The following is a 17,912-nucleotide window of genomic DNA, read 5'->3' on the forward strand; positions in this document are numbered from 1 at the left end:
ATTTACCTCCCAAAAGATATTCCATTCTATAAAGACAATTCTCTTAGTTTTACACTTATGGCTTGTTGCATTTGAATGTAGACATTTTGGATGAACTCTAACATGATCCATACCAACTAAACAATATAAAACTTAATTAATGTTACAATTAAGTTCGTTACATTTAATCAATCACTGAACTACAACTGGATTTATCAATTTATAGAAGTTGAAAATATTTTATATTCTTGAACAGAAATAGTTGCTGTTCTAATACCTAGGTTCAAAATAGAATCGTGATTAAAATTTACTTCATAATCCTTGCATTCCAAAACTGTCTACAACTTTTAATCGGTTGATTATCCTCACTATCATCTTCCAAATCCTCCATCGGAGATATTGCAATAGAAAGAGCTCAAAGTACAAAACAAAGTATAAATTAAGACCATTATCATAAATATTTTTGCTATGTTTGTTATCATTATGTTTAATACCTAATTTATTTTGTAAATATTTTATACCTTAACATATAAACATAAGCTAAATAAACCTAAATTTAAACTTAACTATTTTTTCTAAAACTTAAATTTCTCCTCTCCAATTCTCACCCTCTATTTTTCTCTTTCAAATAGAAGTTTTTAAACTAATATAAAAACGGCAAATGTTGGTGTTAATATCTATGACAAAGTAAAATAAATTAGAAAAATGAAATAAATAAACACATGTATAAAATCAACTCTAAGAAATTGTCGATAAATATTCTAAAATGAATTACAAAACCCAAAGAAAAAAATGGAAAGAATGACAAGAAAATGAGAAGAAAAAAAAAATTCAATGAATCACAAAATATCTCAAATATGTTTGACATTTATTTTGAAATCCACGTTTATTTGGTTCGTTGTATATACAAAGTATTATAGGAAGGTCGATTAACAATGGTTTTAGTTGGAAGTTCACTAGTGGAATTACTAGAAGTAGCAACGAAAATTGACTGTCACTAAAAATGGTATTCGAAAGTTGCTAGATGAACCTCCTAATCTTTAAAACAAACACCCAACTTTATTCAAAGATCCAAATAAACGTGATTGAATAAAACACAAATTATTGTTTTTAAAATGGATAGTTCAATTCTTCCCTCTATGATAGGTTAAAACTTAGAAACAATATTTAAAAAACAACAACTCAAACATGAAGAAAATCCAAAACCAAAATAGACTTAAATGTTAAAAAATATACTTATGGGAAGAAAAAAAAAGAGAGAATTAAAAGAATAGTAAAAAACTTAGGATTAAGCTTAAGGTTAAGAATACAAAATAATTGCAATTAAGCAATTAATTTGGTACCTCCGGTCGGGGTAGAGAAATATTAGGGGGAAAACGGAGCATGGTTCGGTTGAGCGAACATGAAGAGCAGTGGCAATAACAACAGTCTCGACGGTGAAGATCCACAACAAAAACAGAGCACAATCTCATCAACTCTCGATTCCAGATTCAGTCAGACCCTCAGAAATGTTCAAGGGTAACAATCTCAATTCCCATTAATTCTTGTTTCCAAATCTCTGATTTTCTTCCCTCTCTCCCTTTCATTTCCATTGGATTTCAACTCCCACTTCCCCAACTAAGATTTTGATCTCCAATTCCCTTGTTTTTTCTCTTTTAATTTATCGGGTAGCTCAATTATTTCCACACATTCTTCGTGGGCGTTGGTTCCAGTTCCTCAATTCTGTAAGCTTTTGATCCTCAGAGTTCGATTGTTGAGGAAACTTTTTTGGGTTCTGTAGATCTTGTTATATGAGCTCTGGCTTACTTAGATGCGATCTGGGTTTGATGCCGTTTTGCGTTTGGTTTCTGGGAAATGTGTTGGAGCTCTGCAGTTGGAAATTTGTATTGCCGGTTAATTAAACTATTTATTGGGGGATAAGAACAGTGGGAATTGTCCAAGCCTCGACACTTGTGGTTGGTAATTTACATCAGATATTAATTACTTTGAATTTTGATTAACGGAAGCCGGATAACTGATAAGCATCGTGTTGTTAGTTTGTAAGTGCTCCAATTCTTCCAAATTTACCTGGTGGAGTCTATTTGTTATTGATTATGTCTCTTATGCTAGAATAGATTGTTGTTTCTCAAAGATTGAATTTTTTTCAATAAAAACTGTTTTTATGGTTCCATAGTTTGTAGAAGCTGCTAATTGATCCCATGGCCAGGTTACGGAGGAACATCATTTATTTGCTTATCACATTCTATGAACCCGAGCTTTTGATTTTTTGTTATATTTTTCTCAAATTCTTAATCATACATCTGGATCTCTGAAGCAGGCTACTTAAAGGCCGTAGTATTCCCGGTAAAGTATTGCTAACTAGAAGATCAGATGTGCTCAGCCCATCAAGTGTATCAGATAAACCATTAAATTATACAAGGAGCTTTTCGGATATCGATACTGGCACAAGCAATCGCATTGTCCAATCTGAGGAGGTGAGACTGATTTGAAATTTTTTATATCACTTATAACTTATTTTAAGATGGCAAAATGCATTATAGTGAAACTCTCTCTTTCAATGTAGGAAGATGTTCAGATTATAAATAATAATACAATTCTTAATAAGTCAAAATCATCAACCTCTAACACTGAGGATCTTACTAAAGAAGTCGAAAAGCCAATAATGGGTGCTAGAGCGACAGATTCTGCAAGGGTCATGAAGTTCACAAAGCTGCTCTCAGGGACAACAATCATATCAGGTGTGCATATGTATTGTTTGAAATAATCCTCCCTCATCTAGAAGTCACCGATATCTATGCACATTTGAAAGTTGGTACAGGAACAGGACATGCATAGTGGTCTTATACTTTTATTGTTACAACCTGTTGTAGATGAAATGCATTAGGCTAACAGCTCTAAGAAGTAATTTCGGATGTAACCTTGCACCCTTCTATTTCTTTCTATGTAGACAAGTTGCGAGAGTTGGCTTGGAGTGGCATTCCACCTTATATGCGTCCAAATATATGGAGGCTTCTTTTGGTAAGTTGGATTATATAGGGATTTTGACCTAATTTCCAGTCGCTTGATAAAAAGCAGTCTATTTCCCTTTTAAATTGAGAAACAATACAAATTATACTCTAAAATTATTTTCTAAACAAGTTTTAAAGCAAATTTTAATAAATAAATCCAAACAGCTCCCTTATACTCTTTGTCCTTTTCCATTCTTCCTTTTCCTTTAGTTTTCTTTTGAAAGAATGAGTTGCTCTGTGTTTATTTTTACTAACAGGCACAGATAGCTTTAAAAAACTGTAGCTTATAATATATATTATTTCCCCGCCCCCCTCCTGAGAAACTGACCTTTTGATCGAATTTGTGAAAAATTGTGCCATACCTTAAACAGTAACTAGCTCCCACAGAATGAAGAACCCGACAACATTAAGAATAAGAAACTAAATCATCCTTCCCAAAGAGTTTTTTTCCCTTCAAAGTGATCTCTCTCTTAATTTAAAAAGAAGTTAAAAAACTTTAAAATTCAAAATAGAAGTCTCGTTCTTTTCTAAAATTTGGATGAAAAGGAATTATCAAATATTACAGTTGTTTTCTCAACATTTTCCATCCATCTTTGACTCAGCTCAGTTAAATTCTTCTTCTTGGTGCTTTGCTATCTCTCTAAGAAATTTGATGGCCATTCCAAAGAATAGCCTTTTAAGAACCAATTTTACACCATAATGAGTTATTATCCATCTTCCCTTCATTGTAAATTTCTTCAGAAATTAAAATTTCCCACTCTCAAATTTCTTTTGAATGTTTTCCTTTGTGCATATTTATTTTTCTTACTACTCTTACTGGAGTGAAATATCATTGGCTTCTTATAATCTATATGTGATTACCTCATTGTGAGTGCTTTGTTTGCACTTTTAAGAACCAAACCTTCCAAACTCAAAATAAAAAAGAGACTCTCGAACTTTCCTCGCCTCACCTTACCATTTGTTTTTGTTTGTTAGGGGATATTGCAGTGCAACTTAGTGCTGCACTCATTGTTTGTTGTTAAATAACTATGGGTTGAAAATTTTAACAAAATACAATAAGGCCTTATAACTATTAATTGGAAGAAAATGACATTGTAGGGGTTCAAATATAAAGATCTCTTGCTTAGGCACCCAAATAAATTACCACTAATCCCAAAACAAGACCTGGAAAAATCCAATGGAAATGCATTATCCTTGCACTTTTGTTAATACTATATGTGAGTTTGTGTTCATCTTGTTAACTTCTCTGACTCTTTTGAGGTCCCCTTTGTAAAACATATACCTTTGTCTTCTATTTTTAAAAAAAATTACCTAGAAAAACGAGTCTAGTTGACATAAATGCCAATTTTTCTACATGTGAAAAAGAATTAAACCAACAAGATTAACTGCCAGTTTAAACCTTGATTCTGGTTTGCTGAGGTTGGATGAATGGCTGAATTTGGATGTTTTCTTGAAAGAATGAAACCATTTATTGTCTATGACTGCAGTGTAATAAGAGTTTTTATTATCTAATTGTACTATTTTTTTGGAAAGAAGAAATGAAATATGTGAAAATGATTTGGGATGAAAGAAACGCCTATTGAATGAATTACTTTATACAAATAAAATTATGGCGGATGTTGAACATCGGGGTTTAATTAGTATAAGAGTGAAGGAATATGATACAAATAATCGTCAAGATACAAATAAAATACAGACCAACACAAGTTATATGGGATAGGTAGGTTATATTAGAAGGAAGTGTAATAGTCAAAATTAGGAGGATAAATATAGCGTGGTTTAGGAGATCATACAGAAGGAAAATATTCAGAGTTTTGGGAGAGAGAGAGTCCTCTTAAATAAGTTTCCAACCTTAGCATTATTCTTTCTACTCTATGCAAAGATCCTTGTATTTTCTTCCTTCCTACTTCGATTTTTGGTTCCTCACAGAAGGGTATCACAACAACTATTCTGACCATGGAAGACAGTACCTGAAAATTATTGATTGGCGATAAGAAATGAAAAGGATGAAAGGGATGGAATAAGCCTTGATCGACAACTTCAATGAAAGGGAAGACAAAAACTGCATAATGGCTGAGGTGTCTAGGTGTCGGTCAATTTTGGAAAATAGCATGCATGAGTACTGTTAACTGTGGAGGGATCGTCAGTTTGAGGCTGTATAAAATACAAGATCCAAATAATCGTCAATACTGATAGGTATTTTTATAGATAAATAGCTCTAAAGGGAGGTTACAGACCAACACACGTTATAAATTATCTATTGGTCTATTTCAGAAATCCGAAGGCAATCTACCCTTCCTACGGTTACAGCATCTACACTCAGATTCCTTCTATTCTTCTTTAATAACATCTTCTTATCTACTTATATCTTGAATCACATCCTAACGAACTATTTTCAAGAGTTACAATCCTATATTATTAATTACTATATTGTAGAAGTCACATTCTTCTTCTTTACCCTTCCCAGAGTACATTTTCACAAAATTGGTGGTCTGACAAAGACCTTTTTTCAACATTCTATTGGTCTTTCTATTATTTGTATCATAGGATAGTTTTTGAAGCATTTGACAGTAAGTCTTTAACTTTACCTTGCAACCACTTTTCAAAAGAATGTCGAACCAGCCATTTTTATTCTCAAGGAACGATAGTGAAACTGAATATAAGCTATTGACTGCATAAAAAATTAGTAGGACAGGAGTAGGGGGTAAATAATGCAGGAATATCTTATGAATTCTTCAGAAACTGTAGTGGGTGGCATGTAAGCTGTCTGGTTTTCTTTAAAAGGGATTCTTTCTAGAGTTCAAAGTAATTAGAAAATGAGGAGTTATGGTTATTTTTACTTGAGACCTATTTAGTAGATGGAAAATTTGTCTTTTTGGGCTTTTGTTGATGTTTCCAGATTGAATTTCAAAGATCGTATTGTCTTGATTGATCAAAATCCAAAGCACTCAAGATGTCAAGTTGCAAGTTTTATCTTTGTTGGAAGTCTCTTCTGCCGGAAGAACTTTTTGCCTCATTAATTATTGTTCCAATTAGTTTTTGAAGGACTGTTCTCTTATTTCTTACATTTTATTAGTTGCTTTTTATCATTTTCCCTTTTTATTTCTTTGTACTTGGAGCATTACGTTTCTGTAGTAAGCCATTGAACAGAGGAACCAATTTGTTCTTTTGGCGTTGTTTTTCTGGTCCCTTACCAACTTATTAAGTTTATAAGGGAACCTATTACAGAGACTTGCCTAACTTCATCTTTTACTAACTCTGAAATTGTCTGATAGAATCCTTTAGTTACTTGCTTGTCCACAATTTAAATATGCACTGACAACAGGGCTATGCACCACCTAATTCAGATAGAAAGGAGGGAGTTCTACGAAGAAAGAGGCTTGAGTATCTTGACAGCGTTGCACAGTTCTATGACATTCCTGATACTGAACGTTCTGATGATGAGATAAACATGCTTCGCCAGGTAATGCCTGTCAAGTTAGTGCCGAGCTTGAATTTTATTCTCTAGTTCTACCAATCCTTGAAAGTTGTTTTCCTTGTTAGATTGCCGTTGATTGTCCTAGAACTGTACCTGATGTTGCTTTCTTTCAACAAGCACAAGTTCAGAAATCTTTGGAGCGTATTCTCTATACTTGGTAAGACATTATCCTTGCCTTCCATTGTCACTTGTCAGTATATCTGTTTTTTATATCAAGTGGCAAATGTCTTTGTTAGTTTTTATTATTTAGAAGGATACAATTACAAATATAACCTAGATTTTTTATGTGGTCAAAAGTTTCGTGCCAAGTATCAGTCTAGTTATTTATTTACACATCAAGAGTACATTTTCCTATTAGGAACAATGGACACTTTGTTATTTATTGGCGTAAAGTATTTTAAGTCACTGACCAAGCTGTGATCATGCACGACATGATTATTGGTGTGTATAGTGATGCTGTCAGAAATCAGTATTATATCAAATTTACTCAATTATTTTCAACCCAGGGCTATTCGGCATCCTGCAAGTGGATACGTTCAGGGAATAAATGATCTTGCCACTCCATTTTTAGTTGTTTTCTTGTCCGAATACTTAGAAGGTGGGGTTGAGAAATGGTCGATCTCTGATCTATCTCCTGACAACATCACAAACATCGAGGCAGATTGCTACTGGTGTCTATCTAAATTACTTGATGGTATGCAAGATCATTACACGTTTGCACAACCAGGAATTCAGAGACTTGTATTTAAGTTGAAGGAACTGGTTAGGAGGATTGATGGTAATCTCTCTTTCTGACCTTGAGTCTTATGTAGAAGTCATCTGTTTGAGTTTTTTATTCTTTAACTGATCTCCCTTACAACCTATGGAATTAAATATGGTAAGCCGCTTATTTAACCAATCATGCGTACTTCTTAATGTGGTCAGAACCTGTTTCAAGACACATGGAGGAGCAGGGTCTGGAGTTTCTTCAATTTGCTTTTCGGTGGTTCAACTGTCTTCTGATTCGCGAGGTACCCCAAGACTTTTGTATATATACTACTGTATTTTTCTTCCAGTTACTTCTTTTAGGAATGGATTAAAATCAAATCACATTCTGTATTTAAGACAGTTCAATGAATATGGGATGGTAAATTAGAAACTGCCAAGAGTATTTGAGTACTTCGTTCTCTTACCAGTTGTAAATGCAATGTTGATGGTCTTGTTTTGTTCCATCAGATTCCTTTCCATCTTGTTACCCGGCTATGGGATACTTATCTTGCGGAAGGGGATTCATTGCCAGATTTCCTTGTCTACATATTTGCCAGTTTCCTTTTGACGGTAAGAACATCAAATGTATTTTCCTCTGACATGTTAGACCCAGGAAGGCGTAATGTACCTGGTGAAGAATATTAGTATGATATTAGTAATTAAGGGCAACTAGATAGGAAGTTAGTGAATCAAGGCAGGTTTTTTTTTTTTGAAACGTAGACCAGCTGTAAAAACTCAAAGTACAAGAGAATTATATAGAGAGAATAATAGAGAAGGCTAAATTTTAATTTGTTTTTTTTAAGGGAGAAGGGTTCAAAGTGCCTTTATTTATACTTAGAGTTATTTTGTAGTTGTCCTTTTATATTTGAATATATTCCACATTTTAATTCTAGTTAAGAGGTATTCTAACAAAAAGAAAATTGGTTTTGATAGTTCGATGTGACAAGTGTTTAAAAATTCTGATCTCTAGGTAACTCTTCAACAATTGAAAAATGAAATGAAGGGCAATATCAAGTTTACCTACTAGAGTTCCTGTTTAAATTTTTCAGTGTAGTTCTTGTTTCTGCTATAACATTGGCTTGGGATGCCAAGAACTTAAGAGGTTCTTTCTACCTTCTTTTCAGTGGTCTGAACAGTTGCAGAAACTTGATTTTCAAGAATTGGTGATGTTTCTCCAGCATGTTCCAACTCAAAATTGGACTCATCAAGAGCTTGAGATGGTGCTTTCAAGAGCATACATGTGGCACAGTATGTTCAACAATTCTCCCAGACACCTTGTTAGTTGAATGGGATTTGTTATACTCGCTTACACTTGGAAGGTTCACCAATTTTTCCGTCCTTTTCTTTCTTGAATGGGGTTTCTGCTGCTCTGTTTGTGTAAGGAAACGATTCAAATGTTCTGCCATGTATCATCCCTTATATCGTTTGTATTTTCTGGTCAATTATTTGTAGATTCACTTTATATATTTCGACGGAGTAAAAGTACGTTCTAATGAAGCTCTCTGCTGAAAAGGTGGATAAATGGTTGATCTTGACATACTCGTATTTTTTCTATTTTGTTTGAGAGGTTTTTGCTCATAGGAGATTAGTGCCCCTTCAGTGATCAAAAATATCATTTTGGTCCCTATTCATTATTATGGTCTTTATCCATTTTCTCCTCGTACCATTTAAAATTTTAAATTTAGTCCTTCAAAATTTAAATTTGTTAAATGATAGAGAGATGTTTTCAAAGATAGTACAATGAGCTAACTTGTTTACAAAATAACAAAAATTTTACTTTCTATATGTAATAAATTGTTAGGTTTAAATAAACATCATTTTAGCAATAAACATGGGTAAATATCTATGTTATCACAAATCGAAATATATTTATAAACATTTTCAACATTTGTTTGTAATAGTTTAACCTTGTATTCGTACTTTTAAATTTGTAACAATTTATTATTTGACCTGTATTTATACTTTTAAATTTGTACATAATTTATTTCAAAATTTACTGGATTACGGATGGTCATTTAAGTTTCTATTGTATCAATCTATCCTTGTTTAATTCCGGTTGAAACAGAAGAAAACTATAGCATTAGCCACTCGCATCATAGTTATTAGTTAATGAGAGAACCTCTAGGACTAGAGTTTACCTTCATTCATTACTAGCTGTTACAAAGTATTCAAGGATTATGAGAATCCCAAAGACATTGATCAGATAAAAAATCAAATACATTCCCAGAAGTAACCCAACTGCATGTTTAAAGAATTCGAACTTTCGTTGTCAGTTTCTGCCCGTTATCGTTGAAAAACTTCTGAGGATTATCCAAGTACTCATTACAGTCTTTCTTCACCACTACAGCAAATTCTTCCCTAAATTTCTCAAGATTCTTTATCAAGATCTTGAAAGTCAGTTCATCTGGAGTACAACCTGAAGCTATCATCAATCTGTATGTCTCAACAGCTCTTTCGATCATGTCCACTTGCAGATATGCTCCCATCATTTCATTGAAAGCTCTTGTATCTGGTTCTAACCCATCCTTTCTTAACTTATGAAAAACCTCTTCAGCCATTTCAATCATTTTGTTCTTTCCCATCAGCATAATCATTCCATGGTATAACCTTAAATCTGGCTCGAACCATTCTTCATTTTGCATAAATTTGAAGACCTAAAGCCTGAATTCAGTTAAGATGAAATAAAATTTGAAATGGAAGGAATGCTAAAGGCTGCAGAAGAGAATCCAGATGTATCATTCCAGTGAACTTTTATGATCAGAATTTCAAATGATTGTATTTCTTGTAAAGGAAAAAGCCAAAACAAAATAAATGATTTTTTTTTTATGTATACAAGACAATTTCAATTTCATTGATAATTAAAGTATCTGAAGAAATCCAAGAGTACAAAGGAACCGATTCGTATGGTATACAAAATGTGTTTCCTTTTGATAACGAAATAAAATGCAAAAGTACAGCTACAATAACACCATCAAGCACTCATTGTTATAATAATTGCATAAAATGAAACTTGAAATTTTAACTCAATAGCAATGCAAAAAGAAAATTTAAACTATGCAAAAATAAATGACAGCGAAAGAAAATGCAAAAATACAGCACCATCAACCTTTTACTCATTGTTGTAATTGAACCTTATAAAACCTGAACTCTAAGGACCATTGGTATTGAGTTGAACTTTCAATTTATGCAATTATTATAACTAAGCCAGCCATAAGAGAGTTCAAGGCATAAAAATATAATATCTAGCTTTTGCAATATTCCCAGACGTTAAACAGGAGTAAGCAATACCTGAAGCGATAATTCCAGTTCATTTTGCCTTTGTAATTCAGACAGAGCATCAAACAAGTCTGCTTTAAGCAATCTGCCGAGCTTGGTATTGATAACGTCTTCCATTTTGGAGGTGGATTTAGCAAGCTTGAGAGATTGAACTGCTTGAATTGCCTCATTGGAGGGCACCCTTGACAACCCTAAGGGCCTGTTCGAGCCCTTTCTGAGGCCACAAATGATATTTGGAGGTGGAGCTGCCGTACCACAACGGAGGCTTCGGTTCGTGAGGTTTTGGCGAAGACCCAATTGAAGAAAATGGAGTTGAAGAGGACCCACTAGAGTAGATTTCATCTCCAACCGCCCTTTTGCGAGAAACTCAGTTCAGTGAAGATGGGATGTAGCAGAAATCTAATGGTATGGGTATTCTTAAAATTTTTGAGAAGCTTATTGGAAAGGTTTAAAGATATTTTTCTAATCTATATGAAAACTACACTTGATATAAAAGGCTTTTGTCTTCAGATATTTATTAAAGTGTCCTTCAAAACCAGAATTGGTGGAGGGAAGGAGAGAGCGAGAGCGAGAGCGAGAAAGATAATGGGAATATCAGCTTCGAAACGAGTCAGAAACTCACTTACCAACTCGCATGAATTTGACTCAGCCTGCAATTCAACCTTCTCCCACTGCCTTGCCCTAACACAGCACGCATACAACGGCGTTTTCCCCTATCAACTCTGCACCGCCGCCGACCACCTTCACCACCTCCTCACCGTCGTCCAGCCGCATCCACTAATCACCAACTGGCTTCCCTCTCCCCCGACTCGTCTCCAGGTGGACTCAGCACTACGAGCCGTCAATCGCGATGACTCGGATCGTGAAGACGAAGCACTAGGACTGATCCTGTTTAACCGTTGGGCGATTGAACTATTCGCAGAGGCTGTGGTGAAGAACGTGGGAAAGAAAGTGATGGTTCGAGTTCCGGTGGGAATCGCCGGAATCGCCGGAATCGGCGCCGTGACTCGGTCCGGAAAGGATGTGGTTGGAACTGTGGTTGCAGTGTACGCTCTCGGCGTTGCGACTTCGGTATATCTCAGTTTGTCGGGATAGCAATAGAAGAGCCTTCGAAGCTTCTTTGGTTTATCTCAGTTTTGGTTTATCACTTAAACAGCAAGCCATTTAATAATAGAATTTTCGTATCCAATTCGAAGCTTTTTTGAATAGATGACTCTTTTTTCAATCATGTTCATGTCGACGATACTTTCTCACACATGTATGAATTCTAACTTTCTACTCAGGTCGATACTATTTCATATTAAATGTGTCTTTTTCTCTTAATACGTTTAGTTACTAATCACAAATTTTCATAAGAATCAATAATAGTTAAGATAGAATCATTAATTAGTATAATCTTCCTTTAAAAAGCTTAGGTTGGATATTCAATCTTCTATTCTATTCTTCTAGTGTTGTAATAAGAAAATAGTCTAAATGGTATTTTGTTTAAAATTTTAAGTTTTAGGATAAAGAAAATGAATGTTAATACTTTTCATTTATAGTATAGAGATGTTTATTGAGCTATGCAATTATCAATTTAAATCTAGAAAGCAAATACAGAGTGTTAGAGAATTCGAACCTTGTTGAGAATAAATGGAAATATAACTTATTATTTGCTAGAATCTTTTACCATTTGATTAATGATTTCAAAAATATTTTACTTGAATAGTTTGAATTTCGTAAATTAATTACCATTTTAATTTAATAAAATCAATGAAATAAGTATATGTATGTTTTTGAAGTACGTTCAAATTAAACTATATAAGCTATATGTCGCCTTTAAATAACCATTCTAAGTATGTTTTCGAAGTTCTGGAGGGAAGACATGTAAAAGACTACATGTGAACATTTGAAAATACAAAGTCTATAAAGGTTTCAATTACATATTTTAGTTCAAGGAATTTATCATAAAAGTGTAAAGATTTTGATGTAACAATGATTTTCTGTACATAGCTCAAGAGATTAAGGAAAAAGAAGCCAACTTTGAGGTCAAAAGTTATCATTTTACCACCTATTGGGTAAAATATTATGAGATTGGAAATTGAATTTCCATTTTTGAAATCATAGAAATGGTGGTTCATAGGAAGAGAGTTCTAGATCAAAGTGAAGAAAGATATACATAAACCCAAATGGTCTAAATATTTCCTCATCAAATTCTACTCACAACAAGGCAGGGGAAAATTGAAGCATGGCAGCAAGTGTTTTCTCATCATATACAAATTTCTAGCTTGCTTTTCCTTTGGTTTTCTGGGCTGAATGTAAATGAAAACCAAAGAAAAGGAATGAAGAGTTTAAAAGAGATTATTGTATAGCTACTCACTCTTCATCTTCTTCAAGGCCAGGTATGTATTCAAGACTGACATCAAATACCACAGGGCTATTTGGAGCCACCCTTGGCCTTCCTGGAGCTGATGTGAGCCCTTTTGGGAATGCCAACTATAGGAACACAAACATTAAGAAGAATCATAATGTGATGATGAAAACATGATATTTGGTTATTGTGATCAGCACTTAGAAAGAGGGTTGAATTTCGATGTTTGTATCATTTAGTCTAAGTACCTCTTAGATATTTGAATTTTGATTGTTCTATGTAGTTCTTACTATCAATTAAGTGAAGGTTAAATCTCTATAGTCTGGAGAAATTAGAAGTTAATCTCTATGGTTTATTAATTATAATTTAGTTTTTACGGTTTGGTAAAACCTTCCCAGATAGTAAACCATAGGGACTGCATTCAAACTTTCAAACTATATGAATGAAATTTGTAATTTAATTCTAAATGAATCACTTCGAAAAAGAAATTGGGTTGCAATTTGCATATGCCACTTTCTTTTGAACAATTGTCTGATTTCCTTTGCCACTTGATTGTCTCTTTCTGCCCCATATTGCAATATATTTCCGCTCCTTTATTTCTTGAGTACCAATCTCTAGACATCATTCCAAACAGCCAAAGGAACTTTAAATGACTGCAATTCTAAACTCTTACGGCAATTCTAAACTCTTACGGTTGCAGATAGTTTTACTAGGTTGAGATGTTTTAGGAGGTAAAAAAGTTGAAACTAGAACAGAGAAAACACATCTTACAGGTCCGGGAATGTAAAGTCGACGCTTTCCTCCGACTTTCATGCTTAAAATCCCTTCATCAAGACCTTTGATTACCTGTTTAATTCGAATTACTAAAAAAAAAAAAAATACTATGAAACTCCAGGGAATCGAAAGCACTTGAAGCACTTACTTGACCAGATCCAACTCGAAAGATATAAAGCTGATTCTTCTCAAGTGAACTATATAAAATGGAAGACAGATTAATATTTCATGGACAATTGATGGCTTCCTCATATCATATATTTTAGAGGACGCCTTAAAACAGTGGAAATTCAATAGTTCCACAAAATGCACTGGGGGCTGGGCTTAACCTGTCAAAGATTTGTCCAGATGGAACCATTGCAACATAGTTTGCAGCTACCTGTGGGCAAATCATCTTAACTGTTAGAAGTTGAGGTAAAACCAAAATTCCGGAACTATTTTTACTCTTTACGCACAAATTAATTGTAATTTAGATAAATGTTTTTCTTCTAATATTCATGTATTACTTCTTTCATGTCAAACGAAACTTGGGAGTCAGAGATTTCCCCTGGCTTCTCTTTTCTTTCTTTCCCTTTACTTTTTCGCCTCCCTTTGTGGGAGGTTGGGAGTGGGGATAATACAAGTCATTCGAGAAACAAAAACAAAAATAGACCTGAAATCCAATAGGAGGACTAGGACCTCCACCAACTTTGATGTCCTTGTACTGCAAACCAGACTCAGTCGTGACCATAGGAACCTTCATCAACAATAAGAATTCCAAAAGTCATTGTTTAGGTGGATCTGCAAATGAGAAAGTTAGTCTTAAATATACAAATTGCACCCTGAAGTTTAAGAAATTGAAGTTGTCTGATGCAGTTTTAAGCAATATAACCTTTTCTAACATTGGTGAATATCTAAACCAAATTGTGCACTCTCAATTAATTTCACAAGTCAACAGCCCAAAACTTTTCTATGTTTAGTGGTAAAAAATATTTGTAGAATATTAAATTCTAGATAGGTGGTTGTCGTGATTTGATACTCTTTTTTGTTAGTCCTTTATCATTACATTTTCCCTTATTTGACTACTAGAAACACCCGGATGGTTTTCTTAAACAAAATCTTGTTACACCTTAAATGTTTTAATGAATTAATAGAAATGCCAAAGTTGTTCACTAAAATTTAAAGGAATATTTAAATATGTCTAACTCTAACATTATATCCCCTAGATGAATCATCTTTAAGCATCAAAGAAAATAACTATGAGATGCAGAGCAAAGAAAATAAAATTCTAACTAGGAATGGTGTTCGGTCAAAGAACTTAAAAGTATCAAGATAAAACGGGAATTAGGGAAAGAATAGGAGAGAGATTTAGGAAGAGAAAAGAAGATACCAGGGAAAAACTCACTAACTAATCTATACACAATCCAATTCAATGAAAGGACATGTAACCTCACCATACATTTTCAATTTCTTTCTCGCAGGCATCGTCACATAATCTTGGCTTGTCCTCTGGAGGCAAACCAGCTGCCTTGGCATTTAGAGCATCTATAACGAGACTTGACGTTCCACAAATTAAACCAATCATCTCTCTTCTTCCAGTCAAATTGAATTCCTTAGCGTACTCTTTCATCCTCCATTCTTTCGCACTGATATTGGCATTCATGCAGCGCACGACAAGAGATCGTATTTTATCACTGGAAATTCCTTGGTGTATTCCAGAAGCTGAACCTGACTTGAGCAACAAGATGAGCATCAAAGAGATGTATCTCAAAGTATAAGATTAAAAGGTTCAAGTACAAATCGTAATTATAAGTTGGGCATATACACTTCATTGAACATTAAATTATAGTGTATAGTCCACATTCTGAAACAATGTGTAACTTTCCCAATAATAATTCAAGAAATAAAAAACAAGTCCTTCACTCTTCTAAGTGTAATCTGACGTATCTTTACATAACACACTCTTTGCAGCCAACTTCCAAACATGTGAAAAGATGAAAGTTTTGATGATCTTCAGTTGAATAAAAGAAGGTGCAGATCCAAGTACAACATACGAAAAAAAAAGATCAATTTGGAGTTTTTAAATTGTCCTTCCAAGCAATATACCGTTTTCCTCAGATGCAAAGTAAAGACTCCAGAGATGGATGTCTGCACTGAGAAGTTACAATTCAAGGCCAATTTGGTATGCTAAGTTAACACCATTTCTAGTTGGTTGGTATAAAAATCTGGTTCTATCAAGAACAGACGAGTGCTGGATACATTATAACTTGTGAAAAATAAACCACGATATCTACATTTCTAAATCTTTGCAGAATATTGAATCTAAATCTTATTGTTGACAAGACCAGATTGTTCAATGTTCATTAAGCAGTTATTAATAAGACGATTGAGTTGTTTCTCACACAACCTAAAGTCTCACTGGCATAGGAATACGAACAAATGATAAATACTCCGATAATGTACAGAATCACAGATATATAGCTTTATCCAATCTTCGGGAAAATGAGTGTCATAACCACTAGGAAATTCCCCATGTCGAATAGATGGAAGAAACTCGAGAGAAGTTGAAAGAGGCAAAAATACAAGTTATTAAAAAAACCATAGTACATTCAATTCAAGATTAATCCAGTCATTTTGATGCTTTTAAATAAAGTTCAAGCTGCCTCTTATTGTTCTTCTCCATTGCTCCAAATATCATGCGATTCAATTTTACAATTACAATCTAACATGTCAGTTTCATTGGGCTTTCTAAACTCACAAAAAATACATATATGTTCATGCCCACACTGTCTTCAGATAACAAAACAACTTTTTACCTCCCGAATCACCAAGTAAAAAAGACACTGTGCTTCAGCGTTTTTCAAACATTAGGAAATTTCAACATCTTCGAAACATTAAGTCGGATCAATTAACAGTTAAAAAACAATACAAAAAAGAATATCGACAAGAAATAAAACCCAAATTCTAAATTCTAAACGAAGCCTACGTTTAACGATTCTTACCCAAAACAGAACACGAAGAAATGAGTCAAAATCAGTGGATTAAATCAGTGAATCAAGCGATGGAACAGGAGTACGAATGTGATGGCAATGACATATAGAGATGAAGAATTGAAAGGAAGAGGAAAGGTTACCGAGCGGGAGCAACGTTGAGGAGAGGGAAGACGCCATGGAAGTTTGAGATCAAGGTGTTGGTACCGTTGGGAAACGGATAACGAAATCTGGAGCCTTTGGTTTAAATAGATGCCGAGTTGGCATCTTCCTTTACCTTCAATAAATTCAATATTTTATATATTGTTTTTTTTTGTTTGAATTTCCTTTTCATTTTTTTATCCGTGAGTGTGCGGGTAAGCTTACAAGCACGTCGATTAATTTCACTCGACAACCGACTTTTTTCAATTTCATTTCAGTTCTTAACTATCTCATTTCTTTCACGGTATAAAATACAAAATTTTTCAAATATTGCATAAAAAAGTAATCGAAATATTTACATCATGAACTAAATTTCAATTTTATATCTATTCGTTAAAATCTAAAATTTGGTTATATTACGTAAATATTTTTAATAGTTTTATCATTAACAATAATTTTTCTCAATATATATTTTGTTTCCTTAGTACCTTTAAATTTTCAAATATTGCAATAATATGCTTAGGTAAAAAAGGAGTTAAAAACATATTGTAATTATTATCTTTTTAACTTAAAATTTTGGTTCTTTGTTATATTTTATTGTCATTTGAGTTTAAACGTGCTTACTTGTGTTTATCAATAATATCAGCCTCGTATTTTATCAAACAATACTACAAATAGTCATAATCATGTCTCGATTAAGTGTCCATTACATGTTTTATCATGCTTAATGTTTGTTATTGTTATAAATCATTCGTGTAATGTCATAAGTTTCATGAAAGGCAGTACATGGTTAGTGTGGGTTATAATAAGTTCGTACCAAATTTAATTTGTTGCCCTATTGACTTCTCGCATATTATGCTTCTTCTATTCTCTGGTACATTGATTGATTACAACTGCATCTTAACTTTATTGAATATTGTGGTTGTTTGCCTATAGTTCATTTAGTTAGTTTCTAATTATAGTTGCGGTGTAACTTTACAAAAGCATTATTAATCTCCTTCCTTGTGATAACTATGCAATGATTAAGAATTTTGTTTAATGCAACGTACGATGAAAACAACCATGATCACAAATTTTTGTTTGTTGAAAAATTTGTCATCGTAAACTATGACAATCCAATCTAACATTTTTTTAATTTATGAATGTAATATTTTCTCATTTAGCCATGTATGGAGAATGAGAGAGTTATC

The 17,912-nt window shown here is 33.5% G+C and overlaps 4 protein-coding genes across 5 annotated transcripts; 2 read left to right on the forward strand and 2 right to left on the reverse strand.

Annotated features, from left to right (window-relative positions):
- The first annotated feature begins 1,321 nt into the window (after positions 1–1,321).
- LOC101220794 (GTPase-activating protein GYP1) lies at positions 1,322–8,751 on the forward strand. 2 transcript variants are annotated; one of them, XM_031884762.1, is made up of 10 exons: positions 1,322–1,497; positions 2,294–2,453; positions 2,543–2,717; positions 2,927–2,997; positions 6,313–6,450; positions 6,531–6,622; positions 6,972–7,243; positions 7,390–7,475; positions 7,681–7,782; positions 8,337–8,751. In XM_031884762.1, the coding sequence occupies exons 1-10, from the start codon at positions 1,382–1,384 to the stop codon at positions 8,496–8,498; spliced, it is 1,374 nt and encodes a 457-aa protein (XP_031740622.1). In that variant the 5' UTR covers positions 1,322–1,381; the 3' UTR covers positions 8,499–8,751. The 2 variants fall into 2 exon arrangements, with proteins under 2 accessions (XP_031740622.1, XP_004152140.1); XM_004152092.3 differs by having other exon boundaries at positions 1,325–1,497; positions 2,297–2,453.
- A 517-nt stretch (positions 8,752–9,268) lies between these two features.
- LOC101222042 (pentatricopeptide repeat-containing protein At1g62350) lies at positions 9,269–11,257 on the reverse strand. The gene is made up of 3 exons (XM_004152263.3): positions 11,115–11,257; positions 10,501–10,841; positions 9,269–9,866 (listed from the first exon to the last, which is right to left on the reverse strand). The coding sequence occupies exons 1-3, from the start codon at positions 11,122–11,124 to the stop codon at positions 9,459–9,461; spliced, it is 759 nt and encodes a 252-aa protein (XP_004152311.2). The 5' UTR covers positions 11,125–11,257; the 3' UTR covers positions 9,269–9,458.
- LOC101220555 lies at positions 10,754–11,722 on the forward strand. The gene is made up of 2 exons (XM_004152091.3): positions 10,754–10,893; positions 10,999–11,722. Exons 1-2 carry the CDS (start codon positions 10,870–10,872, stop codon positions 11,581–11,583), a joined length of 609 nt encoding a protein of 202 aa, XP_004152139.2. The 5' UTR covers positions 10,754–10,869; the 3' UTR covers positions 11,584–11,722.
- Positions 11,723–12,509: 787 nt separating this feature from the next.
- On the reverse strand, positions 12,510–16,873 carry LOC101220326 (peptidyl-prolyl cis-trans isomerase FKBP16-3, chloroplastic). Its single transcript, XM_004152090.3, has 7 exons — positions 16,725–16,873; positions 15,051–15,319; positions 14,265–14,348; positions 13,942–13,991; positions 13,761–13,809; positions 13,610–13,684; positions 12,510–12,963 (listed from the first exon to the last, which is right to left on the reverse strand). Exons 1-7 carry the CDS (start codon positions 16,759–16,761, stop codon positions 12,844–12,846), a joined length of 684 nt encoding a protein of 227 aa, XP_004152138.1. The 5' UTR covers positions 16,762–16,873; the 3' UTR covers positions 12,510–12,843.
- Positions 16,874–17,912: the final 1,039 nt, after the last annotated feature.

The sequence above is a fragment of the Cucumis sativus genome, chromosome 4, assembly GCF_000004075.3.
Source record: "Cucumis sativus cultivar 9930 chromosome 4, Cucumber_9930_V3, whole genome shotgun sequence".
NCBI classification, from domain to species: domain Eukaryota; kingdom Viridiplantae; phylum Streptophyta; class Magnoliopsida; order Cucurbitales; family Cucurbitaceae; genus Cucumis; species Cucumis sativus.

Excerpts from the sequence above, each read along its gene's own strand:
- LOC101220794 (XM_031884762.1), top strand. The coding sequence starts at position 1,382 with ATGAAGAGCAGTGGCAATAACAACAGTCTCGACGGTGAAGATCCACAA. Across the intron at positions 2,998-6,312 it reads ATATATGGAGGCTTCTTTTG|GGCTATGCACCACCTAATTC; the intron begins GTAAGTTGGATT and ends CACTGACAACAG. Across the intron at positions 7,244-7,389 it reads ACTGGTTAGGAGGATTGATG|AACCTGTTTCAAGACACATG; the intron begins GTAATCTCTCTT and ends TAATGTGGTCAG.
- LOC101220555 (XM_004152091.3), top strand. The coding sequence starts at position 10,870 with ATGGGATGTAGCAGAAATCTAATG. Across the intron at positions 10,894-10,998 it reads GATGTAGCAGAAATCTAATG|ATATTTATTAAAGTGTCCTT; the intron begins GTATGGGTATTC and ends TTTTGTCTTCAG.
- LOC101222042 (XM_004152263.3), bottom strand. Across the intron at positions 9,867-10,500 it reads AACTGGAATTATCGCTTCAG|GTCTTCAAATTTATGCAAAA; the intron begins GTATTGCTTACT and ends TTCAGGCTTTAG.
- LOC101220326 (XM_004152090.3), bottom strand. The coding sequence starts at position 16,761 with ATGGCGTCTTCCCTCTCCTCAACGTTGCTCCCGCTCG. Across the intron at positions 14,349-15,050 it reads GCGAGAAAGAAATTGAAAAT|GTTCCTATGGTCACGACTGA; the intron begins GTATGGTGAGGT and ends TTGTTGATGAAG. Across the intron at positions 12,964-13,609 it reads GACTTTACATTCCCGGACCT|TTGGCATTCCCAAAAGGGCT; the intron begins GTAAGATGTGTT and ends GTGTTCCTATAG.